At 37.9% G+C, this 17,989-nt stretch overlaps 1 protein-coding gene across 1 annotated transcript in view; it reads left to right on the top strand.

Annotated features, from left to right (window-relative positions):
- Positions 1-17,989, top strand: part of MTF2 (metal response element binding transcription factor 2) — a 27,674-nt gene continuing 9,685 nt past the window's right edge. Inside the window, exons 1-14 of the mRNA XM_063407515.1 lie at positions 1-227; positions 8,014-8,212; positions 8,360-8,441; positions 9,984-10,079; positions 10,450-10,550; positions 10,883-11,031; positions 12,254-12,349; positions 13,157-13,225; positions 14,042-14,165; positions 15,798-15,865; positions 16,241-16,411; positions 17,054-17,162; positions 17,318-17,376; positions 17,514-17,618. Coding sequence (XP_063263585.1) covers positions 223-227; positions 8,014-8,212; positions 8,360-8,441; positions 9,984-10,079; positions 10,450-10,550; positions 10,883-11,031; positions 12,254-12,349; positions 13,157-13,225; positions 14,042-14,165; positions 15,798-15,865; positions 16,241-16,411; positions 17,054-17,162; positions 17,318-17,376; positions 17,514-17,618 — 1,433 coding nt within the window. The 5' untranslated portion in view covers positions 1-222. The remainder of the gene's footprint in view (positions 228-8,013; positions 8,213-8,359; positions 8,442-9,983; positions 10,080-10,449; positions 10,551-10,882; positions 11,032-12,253; positions 12,350-13,156; positions 13,226-14,041; positions 14,166-15,797; positions 15,866-16,240; positions 16,412-17,053; positions 17,163-17,317; positions 17,377-17,513; positions 17,619-17,989) is intronic.

A 17,989-nucleotide genomic window follows, 5' to 3' on the forward strand; every position in this document is an offset into this window, starting at 1 on the left:
GCACCAGCGCCTCCTCCGCGGGAAACAAAAATGGCGAGGGGCTGCGCCGGGGCCGGGCTGCCCGTGAGGCGGGTCTGACCGCCCCCCGCCGCCGTCCGCCGCGGGTCCGCGCCCGGGGGACCCGCTGCGCGCCGAGCGCCCCGCCGCACCGCGCCGCGGGGGGAGGCTGCCGAGCTCGCCCATTTCCCTGTATGAGGCGGTTGGCACCACTGGAGAGACCGAATGAGGTGAGGGGTGGGGGGGAGGGAGGGGCGGCCGGCCGGGCCGCGCGGTGGGGGGGGCGCGATCCCGCAGCCCGGGCCGCCGGTGCCGCGTCCCGGCGCCGCGGCGGGGAGCGCCGCAGGGGCCCGCTCCGGCGCGGGGGGCCCAGGCCTTGGGGGGAGGGGAGGGGGCGCCCTGCGAGCGGCCGCAGGCAGGCGAGTGCGAGGGGTCAGTGGTGCTCCTCGGTGACCAAAACAAAGGGAGGGAGGCAGCGGGCCGGTCGGCGGGGCCGGGGGCTGCAGCGGTGAGGTGCCATCAGCCTCGCGCCAGCTGTATTTTCATCTTCTCCTTTAAGGATATTGTCCGAGTAGGCTGCGTTTGCTCGAGTGCGAAGAGAGCAGCACAAAGAGGTAGTGGTGCTCGTTGGTAACTTTGGTTTTGGGGTTTTTTTTTGTTTCTTTTTTGTTTGTTTGTTTGGGATTTTTGTATGGCTTTGTTTTTCTTTTGTTTGTTTGTTTTTTGTTTGCTTGCAATGCCTCACCTCATAATTTCTGTCAGGCTTGACGATTTGAATGCTACCACTTAAATATGATAACTGTTGCTGGCTGAAAGGATATGCAGTAATGCGTTTTCTTTTTCCTTTTTTTTTTTTTTAAATACTGAATTGTGTGGAAAGAATGGGTTGATACCTCTTTTAGTGAAAGAGAACAATATGGTTCTGTGCTGGATGCTCTGGACACTGATATTGGTGTTGAAATACGAGGGGTTGTCGTTCATCCATGAAGGATCAGGGTGCTATTAGAAGTAGAGGGCCTGCATAATGAAATGAAAGGCTCTGCCAGGAAAGCAGTGGAGCACTATGGTTGTTTCTGGAATTTGTGATTGGCCCAGCTTATCATAAATTTAAAAGGTCAAACGTAGTAATGGATAATGACATGGTTTTCTTCTGACTTAGTGTAAGGGAACGTGATCAATGATAAGGGAATGTGATCAATGATACACACTCAAACTGCTGACAGTGTGGGATAGTAACAGAAAAGTTTCCCTCTTTTTTTTTCCTTTTGATCTGTAGTCAGGTTGGTAGAAGTTAATCTGGTAGTGTTTGTCCCTTTTTCTGGGAGCTCAAATTACATTTAATTTGAAAGCATTTGAGATTAAAAGAGGGGGCAAAAATGTTTCCTTTCTGTATTATTAGAATACAGCTTAATGAATTCATGACTTTTCATTTAAAGCAGAATAAGGGAAAACAAAGATTGAACATATAAGAAGAAATGCATAATATAGTGAAAATGAGAAGGATCTTTGCAAGGAGCTACAAGCTGTGAAATGTGGATCTGTACTGACAGTATAATGTAGTAATGTTTTCCACGGTTAACCCTTATTTTGTCCAATACAGGTGTGTGGCTTCTCAACAGCTTGCCTTTTCTGTTCTGGAAAGAATTTAAAATCAGATGTAGATGCTTCTCACATGACTTAATGTGGCTAGTCAGCAGGGTATATATATATTTTCTTTTAATAGGTGAAAGAGACATGTATTGGTAGTTAGTATGAAACTATGTTTATCCTTCCCTGCACCAGGAGATCAGGTAAAATTTATGAGAAGGGCAGCTGTAACAAATAAGTTCCAGTTAATTTCCCAGCAGACAGTGGGCTTCTGTATTCCCTGGAGATGGATGTGGATGTGGAAGCACTAAAGCGTGTTTTGTGCTCCTCATGAGAGCTGTGGAGGAGGAAGCTGGGAGATGTGGCCAGAAGCGCGTGTGACCAGAAGCCGGTCTCTTGGTTTGTGAATTGACCGAGGTTTTTGTGTGACTGGCCGCTGGCCTTGCTGCAGAGCTGGCTTCACCTTCCTCACAGGCCCTCCTTGCTGGAAATGGAGGGGAAGCGTGTCTTTGAGCAAAACAACAGGAGAAGAATTATAAACCCACAGGTATTGCTGGAGAGAGAATCTCCATTGGAAGAGTGAAATCAAGGTGCTTAACTTTCTTTGAGAGAAGGAGAGCTAATGAAGAGAGCATTCCTGATGAGTCTGGACATACTTCATTCACTAAATATCTTCAAGGATAATACTACTTTACTGATGTTTCAGATCTATTTAATTTTTTTAATTCTATGGAATGCTTATGGAAGTTGCTGTTCTTGCAGCCTAACCTTAAAGAAGAAAACTTATTATGGGATTTTGGTCAGCTCTGAAATCCATTTTCTTCCCCACTTCTCCCAGAGCAAGGTAGCATTGTTGTCTGTTATTTCTTTCATTGCTGGAGTTGTGCTCACACTCCCTTAGCAGGGTGTGTTGCTGCATGTACTGGATTTGGATACTGTAGAAACCCAAAATGCAGTTGCTGTATTCACAGAGGTGCTGAGGATACAATTGAAGGGAATTTTGGTCTGAAAAGGTGTCTTGTGACCCGGAACCATTGTTTTCTCCCTGTACCTTCTGCCTCTTCATGTGCAAACACATGATTGATCCCAAACAAATGGCTCTTGCAGTACGTGACTGCCCTGTCCTACTTACCTATGTACTAAATGTTATTCTGTAATGATCATTTAAACTCTAATACTTTAATTTTAAAACTCTTCTCATTAAGATTTCTCAAGGGAGAGTGTGAGCAAAAATAAAATCACAAATGATTGTAGTGTTATGAACATAGGAGTACAGTCACCCTGGTGACCACATCTTTTTAACAATATGCACCAATCTTCTAAAGGACAGTCATATTTCACAGGGTCAGAGAGCAAAACCACAGTATTCTATCTTGATGCTATCTATCTAAGTTTTGTGTCTCAAACAGTCGCTTCCCCTCAGTCCTCTAGCTAAACTTCTTTCTAATATGCAACAGATTCATAGACCTAACTCCTAATCAGATTAATAGTCTATGGGGCCTTGCTTAGTTTTTATTACCTTTTTTTTTTATTTCTTAGAAGCAAAATTTATTACTTTTTCAGGTAATGTGATATATATACTTTTGAAAGCATAGATCTACTTCAAAAACTCATTGAAGAAAATATATTCTGTGATAACTAGAGAGTTCCCTAAAGAGTCTAACCAGAGAAAGGAATTCAGAGGAAAAAAAAATCATAGCCAAAATCTAAGGCCCTTTGAAAGAATTAAAACCCTCACCAAAGCCAGCCACCCTACTGAGACAGTAATGTATTCTGTGAAATCACATTTGATCATCATGGGTACTGTTAGGGTTGACTCTGTAAAGCTGAGAATAAGCAAGTTACTGACAAAGAGTGACTTACACAGAATGGTTGCCCTGAGGTCATTGGTAGGACAAAGTTGTTCTGCCTTAAGTGATATTTTTACTTCTGTCCATGATTTGTTAAGCTTTGCTGGAGTGGCCTATGAATTGGCTTGCTGCACATTTGAACAAACATGGGAACTTGACTCATGTAGACCCATGGGACCAGGCTGGTTTCAAGAGCACCAAGGATCCTGTGATGTTCTTGTAGGGCTCTCCTTCACTGTTACAGGTTGTGAAGAGCAGGGCTAATCAATAATGATGAGAGAATTGCATGTGTTACAGATGTCTGTGGAAAGGGCTGGGAGTTCAACCCAGGGAACCACAGGCTGGTTAGCTTCACTTGGTCATTAGGGAAGCCATGAAGTCTTCCTGGAGGATGTTTCTGGATGCATGGAAAGGTAACAGTCACCAAAGATTTAAATCATGGCCTGAAGAACCTGACCACATTCTGTGGGGAGAACCTCATCCAACCTCAGTTTCAGCAAGGCTGAAAGAAGAGATTAAATGTGATCTTTGTGAAATTCAACTGAAAGAAAGCAAAGTCCTGCATCTGAAGAAGGAACTCCCAGCTAGGATTGGCTGGGGGTCAGCTTTGCAAGATGGGCTGGGGATCTGACAGACAGAAAGCAGAATACGAGCCAGCACTGTGTCCTGTGAGCTAAGAAAAGTGGTGTCCTGGGCTGTAATAAGAGAAGACTGAGGGGAAGTGATTATTTCCTTCTACACAAAACTCATTAGACAGCATCTCAATAGAATGCTGTGTTCTGGTCTACCACTGCCAGAGACATCAAACTAGAAGGGTTTGGTGTAGGACCTACAGGAATGTCAGGGACTGGAGCACTTGACCTGTGAGAGGGGCTTTAGGGAACCAGGTTCAATCAGCTTCAGGGAGACATAACTGCAACCTTCCAGCTCCTGTGAGAAAATGAGTGTGATGCAATTAGTGTCTTCACAGCAGTGCATGGCAGGAGTACAAGAGGTAATATAAGAGGTTATTATACGTTCTTTCACTATATTTTACTTTCCTGTGGGATACCACATTTCCAGTTTTGAGATAGATCCTAAACTTCTGTGGGCTGTCTTAGTAGAATGCTCTGTGTATGATTTCTGTCTGAATTCCCTTCTGATAAATCTTTGAAGTAGTCATCCCTTCACTGTGGTTTGTATTTACTAGGAATAAATGAGCTATTTGTCCCACTTTGAGTTTTCTCAGTGGATTAAAATTTTCTCTGCATGTTCTTTGGCCACTTTGTTGTTAAAACTTAGTATTTTTAATGCTTCCAAAATCTATCTGTGCTCATAGGGTAGCTATCATCTGTTATTGTTGCAGCATTTGTGAATCAGGCAGCTCTTCTCGAAGTGTCCTGAAATTGTAAGGGTTGTCAGCGGAGGTTCAGTCATGCAGTCTGGCAGTGCCAGCTGTGGGAGTTCGTGTCCCAGGTTCCTTGTTTGCATTTATTCAGTTGTGCTTACAAACCATTCTGTGAAACAGATCAGTGAACTGAGACATACTTAGCATTGAGTAATAGATGGAAAGCCGTAGGTGCTGTAAGACATACAGTGTAGCTTGGTTGTGAAGGTTGAATGAGACAATGCAGATTTTTATACTGTTTAAGATTTCTTTTGAAAAACAGTGCATCTGATGGGTGTTGTGCAATTATAAGTTCTTGGAGAGAAGTTTTTAAGATGGTGGGGAAATTGTTATTTCAAGGTTACTAATTTTATTGGTAACCATATTATTATATATTCAGAAGGTGCTATGAAGCTAACTTTAAGGAAGACTAGAAAGCAAGTTGCTGGAAAATGTGGAACCTTTACCTTCTTGCTTGCCAATTTTGAAATTCAGTTTGCATTTTAACTTCCAACAAAAGTTTTATTTTAGTGGTAGGTGTGACTTTCTGGCATTCCACTACAACAGTTAGAGCTGTGACAAGACAATGGGCAAGTTAGTAACATTTTATGCATGTAGCTTTTACACTGGTCTGTGCTGCATTTCTTGTGCAGTGGTTCCAGAAGATACCTCAGAGACACCTACTTTAAGTAACTTATGTCCTGTTCATTAAAGTCAGCTTGTTAAAACAGTTGACTTCCTACTTAATTGCAGTCAAAAACATTGAGGGAATGTTTCCCTGGAGAGAAACTTCCTATCCATGTGGAAAGCAACTGTTAAGTTACTGTCAGCCTATTGTGATAGCTAACCCTATTTTCAGTGTCTGAGATAAACCATAAACTGCCACAGCAGGAGCTGCTTCATGAGCTGTTCAGTTGTCACTTCAGCACTGCCATCACTCACAAAGAGAGCAGTGTGGACAATGGAGAAGTGTCTGGTTTATTGGCTCACATCTTTACTGTGTATCAAGGTTCTTCAGGGTCTGAAGCTGCTATTGTGTATTTACATTGTTGTATAAGTGAATGTATAGATCCATTTAAGTGTTTTGTGCCAGAAAATGATGCACACTTCTTTTTGGTTGTGATTTTAATGGTGTTGTCAGAAAAACATGTGTACTTTTGTACTGCATTCTTTTCAATGTTTTTGAAGAATTTTTTTTTACTATAAAGGTCACTGTTGTTTTTAGAGTGATAATCTGTACTGTTTATGATAATGAATTTGTTTCTTTTTGTATATTTGGTACGAGATCTTTCACACATTTTTTCAAGTACTGGAAAAGAAGAGCAAACATTCCTGCCTTGTAGCAGGAATACCTACCTATTTCTAGGCTGGCCTAGCTAGGCTAACCTAGCTTTTTCTAGGGTCTTAAACCTCAGAAAAAAATTGGAAAGAAAATCTGTGAACTTCTCTGAGAGCAGTTCTGTCAAACCACTTGTAAACCAGGTGTTAGTGCTGAGTAAGCAAAAGATAAATGTCCTGGGCTGCCAAGCTTTTACTCTGTTATTGTAAACCTGTTTTGAATGCTGCATGTATCCTGTCTCATTTATTAGAGGTTAGAGTAGAGCTGAGGAACAGTAGCAGTAACTTGAACCAACTTCTGTGTAAGAAGCAGCAGAATTGGTAAGATTCTTTATCTGAGATATCTGGCTGGGTGGTGGGTCTGAACATTGTTACTTGCACCATGAAGAGAGAAGATGGAAAATGACAGTTTAATTTTCTGATGCAGTGATGAAGGATGAAGTGACAGTGTGTCAGCTGTGAAAGAAGCCAAAGGATTTTTTGTTCCTCTGGTCTTCCCTAGTCACCCATCTGAATGCTTTTGTGTTTGGGATCACACAGGACTTAAATTGGTGACCCAGTTGTGCATGAGGATGCCAGAGGCCCATTATAGCTGCTCTTACTGTCATGTCATTGTTAAATGTCACATTGATTATAAATATGCTTAAAGCAGCTGATTTTCAAGTGCCTAACCTTCTTGGTTTGAACTGTTTAATATATTTTAAGCCATTACCTTTCCAGTTTTATTGTCGTATTAAATGTGAGTAGTAAATTCTTTAGAGAGAAGATTCCTTTCTCTTTGAAGCTGTAGAGCAACTTCTCAAATATCTGTATAGCAATTCTCAAACTATATGAAACCAGATTAGTTTACTGCTTTTGTTGGTACTTTGAGATTAATTATGGTGCTAATAATTTTTAATGTTTCTGGTGCTGATAATGTACCTAAGATATCTTGAGTGAGGTGAAACTTCTCTTCAATTGACTGTATCCTGTTTAATTCCCCAGTCCCTAATTGTTTGCATCCTAGTTACCCATACATATAGTTTCTAGAGAAAATACATTTGGATATACAAATGGTAACTTTGTTACGTAGTCTCAGATTCTGAGTATTACTTATGAAGTCCTTCCTTGTGTACTCTCTGGTCCTGTTTTATAATTTTCTGTATTTTACTGCCTTGATTCAAGTGTAGTGTTTGACAGTGACATAAAAGCACATCCACACTTACATATAGATAGACTATGTGTTGTGGAATATATGAGGAAAAATCTTACTGATACAAATAACTTACAATTTTGGGTTTCCTTCCTTATTATTTTCCACTCTTAGTCTAACAGAGAGGAAAATTTATTTTGCATAAGAAATTCAACATGTGGAAATTCTTCCTGTGCTGGAAAGCTCTACAGCTTAGTGCTTAGTGGCATTGCATGCTTTTGTGTTGGAGGTACCTCAGTATTTACCTTGAGCCAGGGTAATGCTCAACCTGTACTCTTCCAACCATGGTAATGCAGTTAGAATTGGCTTAGGACCTTTTTAGCTTCCTTGGAATTTTAGAAAAGAGGCAGTGATTTGAGTTTTGCATAAGTAATCCTGGTTTGAATGTTTTTGATGTGTTTTTCAGTGATTCTGGTGATTTTGTGAAGAGTCTCTGAGCTGAGCAGTTTGTGTGTCCCCATCCTCATTTGCATTAGTTGACTTCCTAGAGTCCTTCTCTTTTATCAGCTTGTCCCTTTCGGGTTTTGTACGCTTGTGTAGTAGCAGAGGCAGCGCTGCAAGGTGTGTGAGGTCCAAAAAGAGGAGCAGGTGTTTTGTTAGCTGAAGTCCTGGAGTTGGCCGTGTTCCCAGCCCGCGGTTCCCCTGCCCGCTGTGGTTACCTCTCCCCTCGCTTGCCTCCGCAGAGACTCGGCAGCCGTGGGTAACTCACTGGTCCAGAAGCGCTCTCCGGTACGGCGCAGCCACAAGAGCTCAGCGTCTCTGGCCAAGCTGTCGCTGCGTGATGGACAGAAAGCCAAAAAGCCACTCTGTAAATTTGAGGAAGGTCAGGATGTCCTAGCTAGATGGTCAGATGGCTTGTTTTATCTTGGAACTATCAAAAAGGTAATCACATTTTTTGATTTCACTGGAGCCTTAAAGTGTCACATACTGTTGAAAATTGCAGTATTACTGTCTCATTTCTATAGTATTAAATGCATTCTTCTGTTTGGTGCTTTTACTCACTGCTTCCACTGTATTTCTGTCTTTCAGATAAACAAATTGAAACAGAACTGCTTCATTATATTTGAAGACAGTTCCAAATCCTGGGTTCTCTGGAAGGACATACAAACAGGCAAGAACTTCCATGAAGTAGTCATTGTTTGGTATCTTATTTGTTTAGATTACTGTTACCTGTTAAAAAATATGATTATATTGCATTCTTTTGTTCTAAGGAGTAATATAATTTAATATTATCCAGGAACAAAAATTATGCAAATAAGAAAAAAGAAATTCAAAGAACTGTCATTGTAGTTACTGTTTTGCTTTGGGCTTTTTTTCTTTGTTTTTACATGTGTGAGGTGGACAAGACTTCTAAAAATAATCACATTTGAATTAGTTTGGGTGGGGGTAGATTATGTTCTCTGCCTTTACAGAGAATTTCAGGCCCTAATTTACACCAGGTTTATATTCTTTGTACTGTTTTCAGTTGAAACGACATAATATGGGAAAAAAAAAACCCTTGGTGAATCTTATGTCTGAACAGAGTTTTGACATTTAAAAAAGGAACATCACGACTGTTGCACATGAGAAACCATTATAAGTTTTAGAGTATTCATGTGATATAAAGAAATGTGTAGTTATCAAGTGAGGCACCTATTGTAGAATACCTTTTTGGTTTCCCAACATTTTGGTAGTAGTTAATGTTTTTATAACCTAATGCTAGTGAAGCATGGATGATCATTTCTTCTGAAGATCAGTTACAATTTCCTCACTGTACAAAAGGAATAGAAATCTGCTCTGGCTCTTGTTGATTCTTGATGTTTAAGCTAAACACTGTCTATTTAAAGGAGAAGCTTTGTATTTGTAATAGCAAAAAATCAACTGCTTTATTTCTTGATGCTTGTAGAAAATGCTGTTCTGCTTCTGTGTATGTAGTTTATGATCTGATTTATTTATCCTAACTATTAAAATTTAATGAATGAATGTGAGAAAATTTTAAGTTCATGATCCTAATGGGTCCTTTCCAACTCAGAATATTCTGTAATTAAGAAATTTGTATTTTAATTAACTGTTACATTGGTATGTGATAAAAATGGAGGAAGATGTAGTTTTGTTTCCAGTTTGCAAACTTAGTTTTTTCTCCTTTCTCTACTGTAACTGTGTGCTTGCAGATATGTGTAAGTAGTAATAACTGTAGTAATGTTGGAGTTTAGGGCATCTTTGGCAGATCTGTCAAAAAGATACCTAAAGTGTGTCTGTATTCACATGGATAGAAATGCAAAGTAATAGAAGTACAAAAGATCTATTAGTTGTCCAGATAGTATTTATTTATAGGTATTTTTAACCTAAATTTATGTTCTTTATTCAGTTACTGAATTTTTATTGTTGATGTTGAGGAACCATGGACTCATGGTTTCATATTGCCCATGATTATAGTCAGTGGGCAGTATAAAACCTGTAAATATCTGATAGCTTATCATAAGTGATATAAATATTTATAACACAGTCTGTACAAAATGTCTGGATATGTTCTTATTAAGAAGTTTGGCACTGTAACAATGTGTTTCTACAATGCATGTGTCTGTAAGTGAAATTATGAAGAAGGCTATACATGTGGTAACTGTTCCAACTGCAGATATAATCTGAAAAAAATCACAATCTCATCTTTGTCTAGGAGCCACTGAGAGTGGGGAAATGGTCTGTACAATATGTCAGGAAGAGTATTCAGAAGCACCAAATGAAATGGTTATATGTGATAAATGTGGGCAAGGTAACTAGATTTTTTTTCTATTTACTGGATTTTAAGAGATGTTTTGATTTGTTTCACAAAGGAGGATATTTGCCCGGCTATGACTGACTGCTCAACTGATCTTAAATTTTGTAGCCCTTAGTGGCTATTAACAGCTCAGTGAAAGATGATAATCCATGTTAAAGTGACTAACACCTGTCCTGTAAGTCAAGATTATTTTTTTCTACTAAGAAAATTTAAAAGACCATTTTGAACGTTTTACCAATTTTTGTTCAGGTTTTTGGCACTTAATGATGGATAATGCCTTATAGTTGCATTAAAGTTATATATAGTTAATTCTGTGTAAGCTTTTGTCCTTTTAATAACAGTTTGGCTGATTGTTTTCACACAGGTTACCATCAGCTGTGTCACACCCCAAATATTGATTCCAGCGTGATTGATTCAGATGATAAATGGCTCTGTCGACAGTGTGTCTTTGCAACAACAACAAAGGTGTGTTTCTAGGAAAAAAAGGTTAATGCATTTCATATTGCATGCATCTTTGTTTTTAAAATCGGAACAACAGAAAGATATGGCTTTTTTTTAGTGGTTTCTTTTTTATCTCTGATCTGAATGCAAATTTTGTATGTTGAGAAGTAATGCTGCTTTTAGAAATAGACAATGTTTCACTTTTAAACAAACATGCTAGAATTAAAACATTAATACACCTGAAAATCTTTGACTTGCAAGTTAAGAAAACTTTTTTACAATCAAGTGAAAAGCTTTGAAAGTTTCAGAAATACATTACTGTTTTTTTGTAACCTAATGTATCTGTTTTGGCCCAGAGAGGTGGTGCGCTTAAGAAAGGACCAAATGCCAAAGCACTGCAAGTCATGAAACAAACGTTACCATATAATGCAACAGACCTTGAGTGGGATGCAGGTCATAAAACCAATGTCCAGCAGTGTTACTGCTATTGTGGAGGACCTGGAGAGTAAGTAAATGGATAATATGCAAGAGCTTTTCTCAACTGCAGCTACAAACATGGACTCATTTCTTGTAGACTTCCTTGTGAAATTGTTAGTTTCTGTTTCTGTGTGTACATACCAGAAACTGGATGCAGAGTGGGATTTGGAATTCCCTATGCATTTTTAAAGTGTCTCACAGTGGAAAATATATTATTAATTTCTTCCCCCATAGAATATTTTGGTTTGTTTTAATTTTGTCATGGGGCCCTTACAGATCATCACAGTACATTCTATAATGAGCAAGAATTTTTTTTGTGTCGCTACTGTTGATGTGTTGAGTTTGGATGGAACTGTTTTTTGATGCTCTTGCAGTTCGAGGCAGATTTTTCTGATGTTAACTCAGCTGTGTCATAAGTCACAAAAATAAATGTAGCTAGAGATTAGTTTATTAGATTTTGTTGGAGTAGACAGCTGTCTGATTCTACCATAACGTCACATCCTGGTTTTTAGTCACTGACAGGGGAAAGGTTTTTTTTTTCCTCTTATGGCATTACAGAGTCCTCTGCTGGTTCTTTTTTACAAGAAAGGCAAGAAGAGAACCTCTTAAGCAGGTAGAGATGAGTACTCTGGTGTCTGCATGAATGAGTGAATGAATAAGATAGCATTGAAGATTTGAGGTCAAGGCAGGTAAAGAGTTCTCCAAAAGAGCCAAGTATTGGAGTGTATGTACAGAGGACAGAGCTCTGGTTTGAGACTTTTGAGACTTGAACAAACATGGCTGTCAGTTTTGCATGGTTCCTTTTCTCAAGAAAGAAGCTGAAAAAAGAAAAGCTGTAAACTATGAAGTTTCTTTTGAGGATGTAAGTAGTTGGATCCTCAGAACAAATGTTTGTGACAATGCAGTTGTGTTGTGCGTGAGAAAATAACAAGGAAGCTAATCAAGTATGTCAGAAGGAGCTTGTATGGAGTTCCTGAATTATTACTGAGAATTAAAAGTAAATTGAATGCTTTTTTTCTTAATTTGATAATTTAAAAGATAGCATAGTAAAGGAATTAATTAGTATTCCTAGTCTGTCTTTTCTAGTAATTCATTATGGAACTAAATGTTACTGAAATATGAGATGACTGTTTTATAAACTGGAAAAATCAGTTTGGGTCAAAAGATCTCTTCCTATTTAATTTAAACATAATGAAGAAACATTTTCAGTAACTTTTTAACCCATATTATGTCTCTTTCTGTTGTTGAAGCTGGTATCTAAAGATGTTGCAGTGCTGCAAATGTAAACAGTGGTTTCATGAGGCTTGTGTGCAGTGCCTCCAAAAGCCAATGCTTTTTGGTGACAGGTAAGAAAATTAAGCTGTACTTTGTGGTTGTGTTCATTTAAAATGTGAGGGAAGTGGTTGAGTTTTGAGCAGAGGTTCACACACAGGACAGCCTGTGTCCAGGTGCTGGGAAAATGCAGTTCTTCATCTCAGTTGAATGGGTGGTGAAGTGACCAATGCACAGTTGGATTTCAGCTGTAACTGCCTTCACTTGGTGTGGAAATCATTTATACAACAGGTGCAACTCTGCATGCTCTGTTTGTGAGGAGTTAGAACAAAAAAATGAAAAAGAGTGCTGCTCTGTGCTTTTGTTTTAAGAGGATCTCGGAGCACTTGCAGCAGATGAAAGAGGAAAACTGGAGAAGAGAATCAAAGAGCATTTCATTCATTACTTACTATAATTTTATGTAGGAATTTTTCTGGAATATTTGTATGAAGGAACTGAGTTAGGACCCAGGAATATATGGCTGCTTAAATTGCATTTTTACACTGGTGCACAGGTTTTTGCATTTGAGAGACTGTGCTGGGGACATTACTGAGCATCTTCACTGATACAGGCACAGGTTGAGCGCCTTTCTCAGGCAGAATGAAACAGTGGTAGCAGGATGAAATTGGAGAAGTACCTTGTATCTGGCCTGTAGCTATCAGCACAGATTATAGAAGTTGCTAAAGTAAGATGAAGATTAAAGGCACTCACAAATACCATATAGCTGAGTTTCTTGCTTGCTTAACTTTCATTTCTTTCATAATCAGGGAGTTAAAACACTAGGTGTGTGTATGGACCCACCACCCAGACATGTGTACATACACATATGTATATATTTTTAGGTTTTATACGTTCATTTGCTCAGTTTGCAGTTCTGGACCAGAATACCTCAAACGTTTACCCTTGAGATGGTAAGTATGAATTTAAAAAAAAAGGGTGAGTTGAATACATGCTCTGCTTTTCTTTTTGGTGTTTTTGTTCTTGCTAAAAAGGAAATCTGCTTGTTAGCTTGAGCTGTTGCCTTAGTCATTCTGGCTGTGTGTGTGATCAGGGATAAATTTCTTTCAAAAGTTTATCTTTAAGGGATATATTGTGACTGCATGCTCTTGGGATTCAATTTTGGGGTCATTCAGTGAAGTAAAGAGCAACTACTCACTTGTTCTGTATATGAAGATTGAGATACCCAAGTTAAGTGTTTTTTGCAGGTTTAGGATCCTGCTGTATTATGTAAGGCAAACGTAGTGAATACCAGAGCTCACATCCTGATACATTTAATGATAGTTTCCTTGAATTGTCTTAATGGAACTAGTCTGTAATAGAAATTATATCCAATTTCATGGATATATACCTAGTGCTGACAAATACGTGGTGGAAATCACAGTGTTAAATGTTAATTCACCAAAATACTTGCATGAATTCAGAACTGATACATTCAAGTATAAATTCAGACTTGCTTACATCCCATGGTCCAGACCAGTTTTGGAATTTAAAAATATATCATGACAATGAGATGAATCAGAAATGAAAGTGAGATGCAAAGCAGAAGGAATCACTCGAAGAGAAATTGCAGTAGGCTTCGTAGTGTTGTCTGGATTGCGTGTCTTAAGTTGGGCTTTGTGTTCCTCCACCTGTATAATGCTAATATCTTTTCTACTAAATTGTTTCAGAGGAAAGCAATTGGAAGAAAAATACTTGTTTTCTCTGGTTTTTTTATTCAAATATTCTAGGGTAGATATAGCACATCTATGCCTTTACAACCTAAGTGTTATTCATAAAAAGAAATATTTTGATTCGGAGCTTGAACTTATGGCCTACATTAATGAAAACTGGGATAGATTGCATCCTGGTGAGGTAAGTAAGTAGAATACCCTTTCTTGTTTTTAAATCACAGTGCATACATATGTTCTGAAAGTTGACAACATTTTTAAAGGGTTAGATTTTGAGTAAATTCATACAAGCTGTATTGAGGAAATTTCAACACTTTATTCTGAAAAGATTTAAATGTCTTCCATGAAATCGGCAAAAACTGGCTTGGAAATTCTGATTAACTTTGGTTAACTAAGGAAATGAGGGAAACAAACTAGTCACAGAAATAATTGACATGTACAATACAACGGTTTTAGGCGTTTTCCTTCTCTACCTATTTATACTTGAGTAAAAGGAAAAGGGTTTTAGCTGTAGGTAAGACAGTGGTAACTGGTGGAGTTATCAGAACTCCTAAACCAGTAATTTTTAACATGTTGTTACTTAGAAAGCAATAAATATGTGACAATTTTCTGTGTAGTTTAGTGCTGCAGAGTTGCAAGACCTCTAGATAGCGATGGATTGTATGGAATGCATGTGGTGAAGATGGAAAATGAGTTGTTACTTTCTTTGGCTAAAACCACTTGAGCACCTATCTTAGCTCTGGTAGTCAGGTACCAGACTGTAGACTGTCAGTCTTGCCCAAAATCATGTTTAAAGGTTGGGGTTTATGAGTATATTTATTCACTTATTTTTAGCTGTTAGCACATTGAATTCTCTGACCTTTTCTATCTATCTGGTTTGGTGAGAATTGTATTCTTTAGAAATTATCTGGGTTTTTTGTTGGGTTTCTTTGAGCTGCAAATGTTGTACAGTCAGGTCTTTAGTATTCATATTAATAGTGAAACTTAGAAACTGCTGTCAGCTCTATAATTAAAGATAAACCTACAGCTTTTGGCATGGCAACTGGAAATAATGGTAGTTTTGCTGGATTGAAAAGTAGATATATAAATATAAACAACCTAATTTTGCATTCTGGTACATAATGTTGTGTCCATGTGATAGTCACCAGCATACTTGTTCTGCTTTTCTCTGTAATGATTTATGCAACTTTTCAGAGAGACTTCATGTTTTGAAAGTTTTATAGGGACTAGTTATTTCAGGATTTGGTGAAAGGAGGGAGGTTAGACTGGGTCTTAAATAAAGGGGCATGGAAGTAGGTCTACTGGTTTGGAGGTTTTTTAATTCTGATAATTTTTCTGGATGTTTTCTTTTTTTGTATCAAATTGAGTAGCATTAAAAAAAAGTGAATTGGGTCCTATAGCAGGATTTTGCCATAATTATCATAAACAATTAGATTCTTTTGTCTCTATATAGTTATCCTCTGTTTGCAGTCTCAGTTTGGGAGTACATACAGATTTTTTTATTAGGAGTCTTGGGAGAGCAATCTAGTGTTGTGTTCCCTCTTTCTACTAAATGTTTTGAGATATTTTGCTTGTACTTGTTAAAAGTGAAACTCATTCTGTGTCCTGGGCTTGATCCTGGCATTAATTCTGTGGATGTAAATCACAAAATATATGAGATTATGGTTAATATGCAACACAGCTAATATTGGGTTAATGTACTTTACATTCAAATCTGTAGTTCCAATGACGCAGAATCTTTCTATTACTGGAATATCTGGAATCTTTCTATTACTAAAGAATTTGAGAGGTTAAATGATTTCTTAATACTTTACAGCTGGCAGACACACCAAAATCTGAAAGATATGAGCATGTCCTGGAGGCATTAAATGATTACAAGACTATGTAAGTTATTGGTACTTTTTGTCTTAAATGTGGTTTGCCTGTTTAATCTGACTTAGGCTACAGTCTTCAGTCTGTGATAAATCGCTCTGGCTGTACATAACATTTTAAGTTTTAAATAATGTTTCTATCTCAAACTGTAACATTACATAACTATTTTGATTGTAACCCAAACCAAGAGAATTGTATTAACTTCCATCTTCCTTCCATTTCACATTCTGTTTTTGAGAAGGAGGATTGTGATGGGGTAAAGAGGGGAGTAAAGTAGCATTAGAATGAATATTCTCTTTGCATAATTTTGTTTTGCGTGTACCCTGCTTTTTTAAAAGTTGTGTTCCCTGGGATCAGAATTTTAACAATTACTTCAACATCATCTAGGTTTATGTCTGGAAAAGAAATAAAGAAAAAGAAGCATTTGTTTGGCTTGAGAATTCGAGTTCCTCCTGTACCACCGAATGCTGCTTTAAAGGCTGATAAAGAACCAGAAGGAACTTCACATGAGTTCAAAATTAAAGGCAGAAAATCATCTAAACCAATCCCTGATGTGAGGTAAAATAACCCTGTCATTCTAGCAGTGTTGTGGTTAATTGGAGCTACTTTGGCTATTTTTTGGTACCAACAAAAAGGCCTTTTCTTTGTAGAACATTTTAAAAAAAATAATAGTCAAGGCAGATTATTTGTGAGAACAATGTCTTAGAACAAATGTAGTTAACTATCTATTAGGATTCTTCTAAAAAACCAACATGACATTTAACAGTAAGAACAATAGAAAATATCCCTACTTTGCTGTCATTTGGATAACAGAACCTTTTGCCTTACTGGATCTCTTAGGCAATAAGAGGCTAGAATTCTCAGTAGGAGGTATGTTGTGAAATAGTAACTTGTATTGATAAATGTGCCATCTTTTTCACCAAGAGTGATCCTATGAATAAATGATATTTAACACTTGTTCATTCCTCTTCAACATTTGGGAATCAATAATGTCCCTAGAATTATACTGAATTTGTTACAGTATTATAAAGACAAAACTATGTAACTTTCAACCTGCAAATTTTGGTTTGCCAGAATCACTTCATTTAATGCAATGGTTTAGAAATAAACATTTAATTGTATATTCATTGCCAAAGGAAAACATGTATTCAATGAAAATTATCATCAGTAATACAAAATACAATACAAATTTTCTTCTAGGGAATTAAGTAATGGTATAGAAAGAAAGGGGAAAAAAAAATCAGTAGGTCGTCCTCCTGGTCCCTATACAAGAAAAATGATTCACAAAACTCCAGAGTCATCTCCTCTGGTAAGGATATTTCTTCCCCCTTCCTCCCTTCCTTCTAACTGCATCATAAATGTTGAAGAAAAACATAACAAGTTAATATGAATTTATATTCCCCCTCTCAAATAAAAATCAATAAAAAATGTAAGTTGAAGTAACTTTTTTTTCCCCCCCCTTAGGATAATGAACCAGTTCCAGTGATAGAGAACCCAGCCTTGGAATTACCCTGCACTGTTGGGTAAATTAAAAAAAACCCCAACCCTCCCATAAACCATTATAACACCATATAATTTATCTGTTTGCTTCTGAAATGTTAGCTCAATTTTTAATTTTTTTTTTTTTTTTACATGGCAAACCTGTTACCTTGCAAAACAGGAAATCTGATGGAACTGCACATTCATCCAATACCTCAGATGTGGAATCCACAGGTGCTGCCAGTATGAAAGAAACTACCTCATCTAACATTTCCAGACATTACAGGTAACTGCTCAGTTACTCTGTCTGCTATAAAGATCAACATTTGCAGTGTATTCATTTTAATAAAATTTTCTCAGAGTAGAGCTATAAATATCATGGGGGAATACAAAGAAATAGGATGAGTGAAAATTTGTCTTTAATAGTTGTGCTTACAACTCAGAGGGTAAGGATTTTTTGGTACTCACTAACCATTGTTTTTGATGTAAAATATGTGGCTAAGTAACATTTACTGAAGAGAATTAAACTGCATAAACATTTGCTGAGCGTAGTTTTTTACTAGTGGTCACAAAAGAGTTGATGTACTCTGAATTAATTTTAGCAGTTTTTGTACGTTTGTGTATTCATGTAATAAAATATTAAGTATGCTGTGGTTT

The sequence above is a fragment of the Prinia subflava genome, chromosome 10 (assembly GCF_021018805.1).
Source record: "Prinia subflava isolate CZ2003 ecotype Zambia chromosome 10, Cam_Psub_1.2, whole genome shotgun sequence".
NCBI classification, from domain to species: Eukaryota; Metazoa; Chordata; class Aves; order Passeriformes; family Cisticolidae; genus Prinia; species Prinia subflava.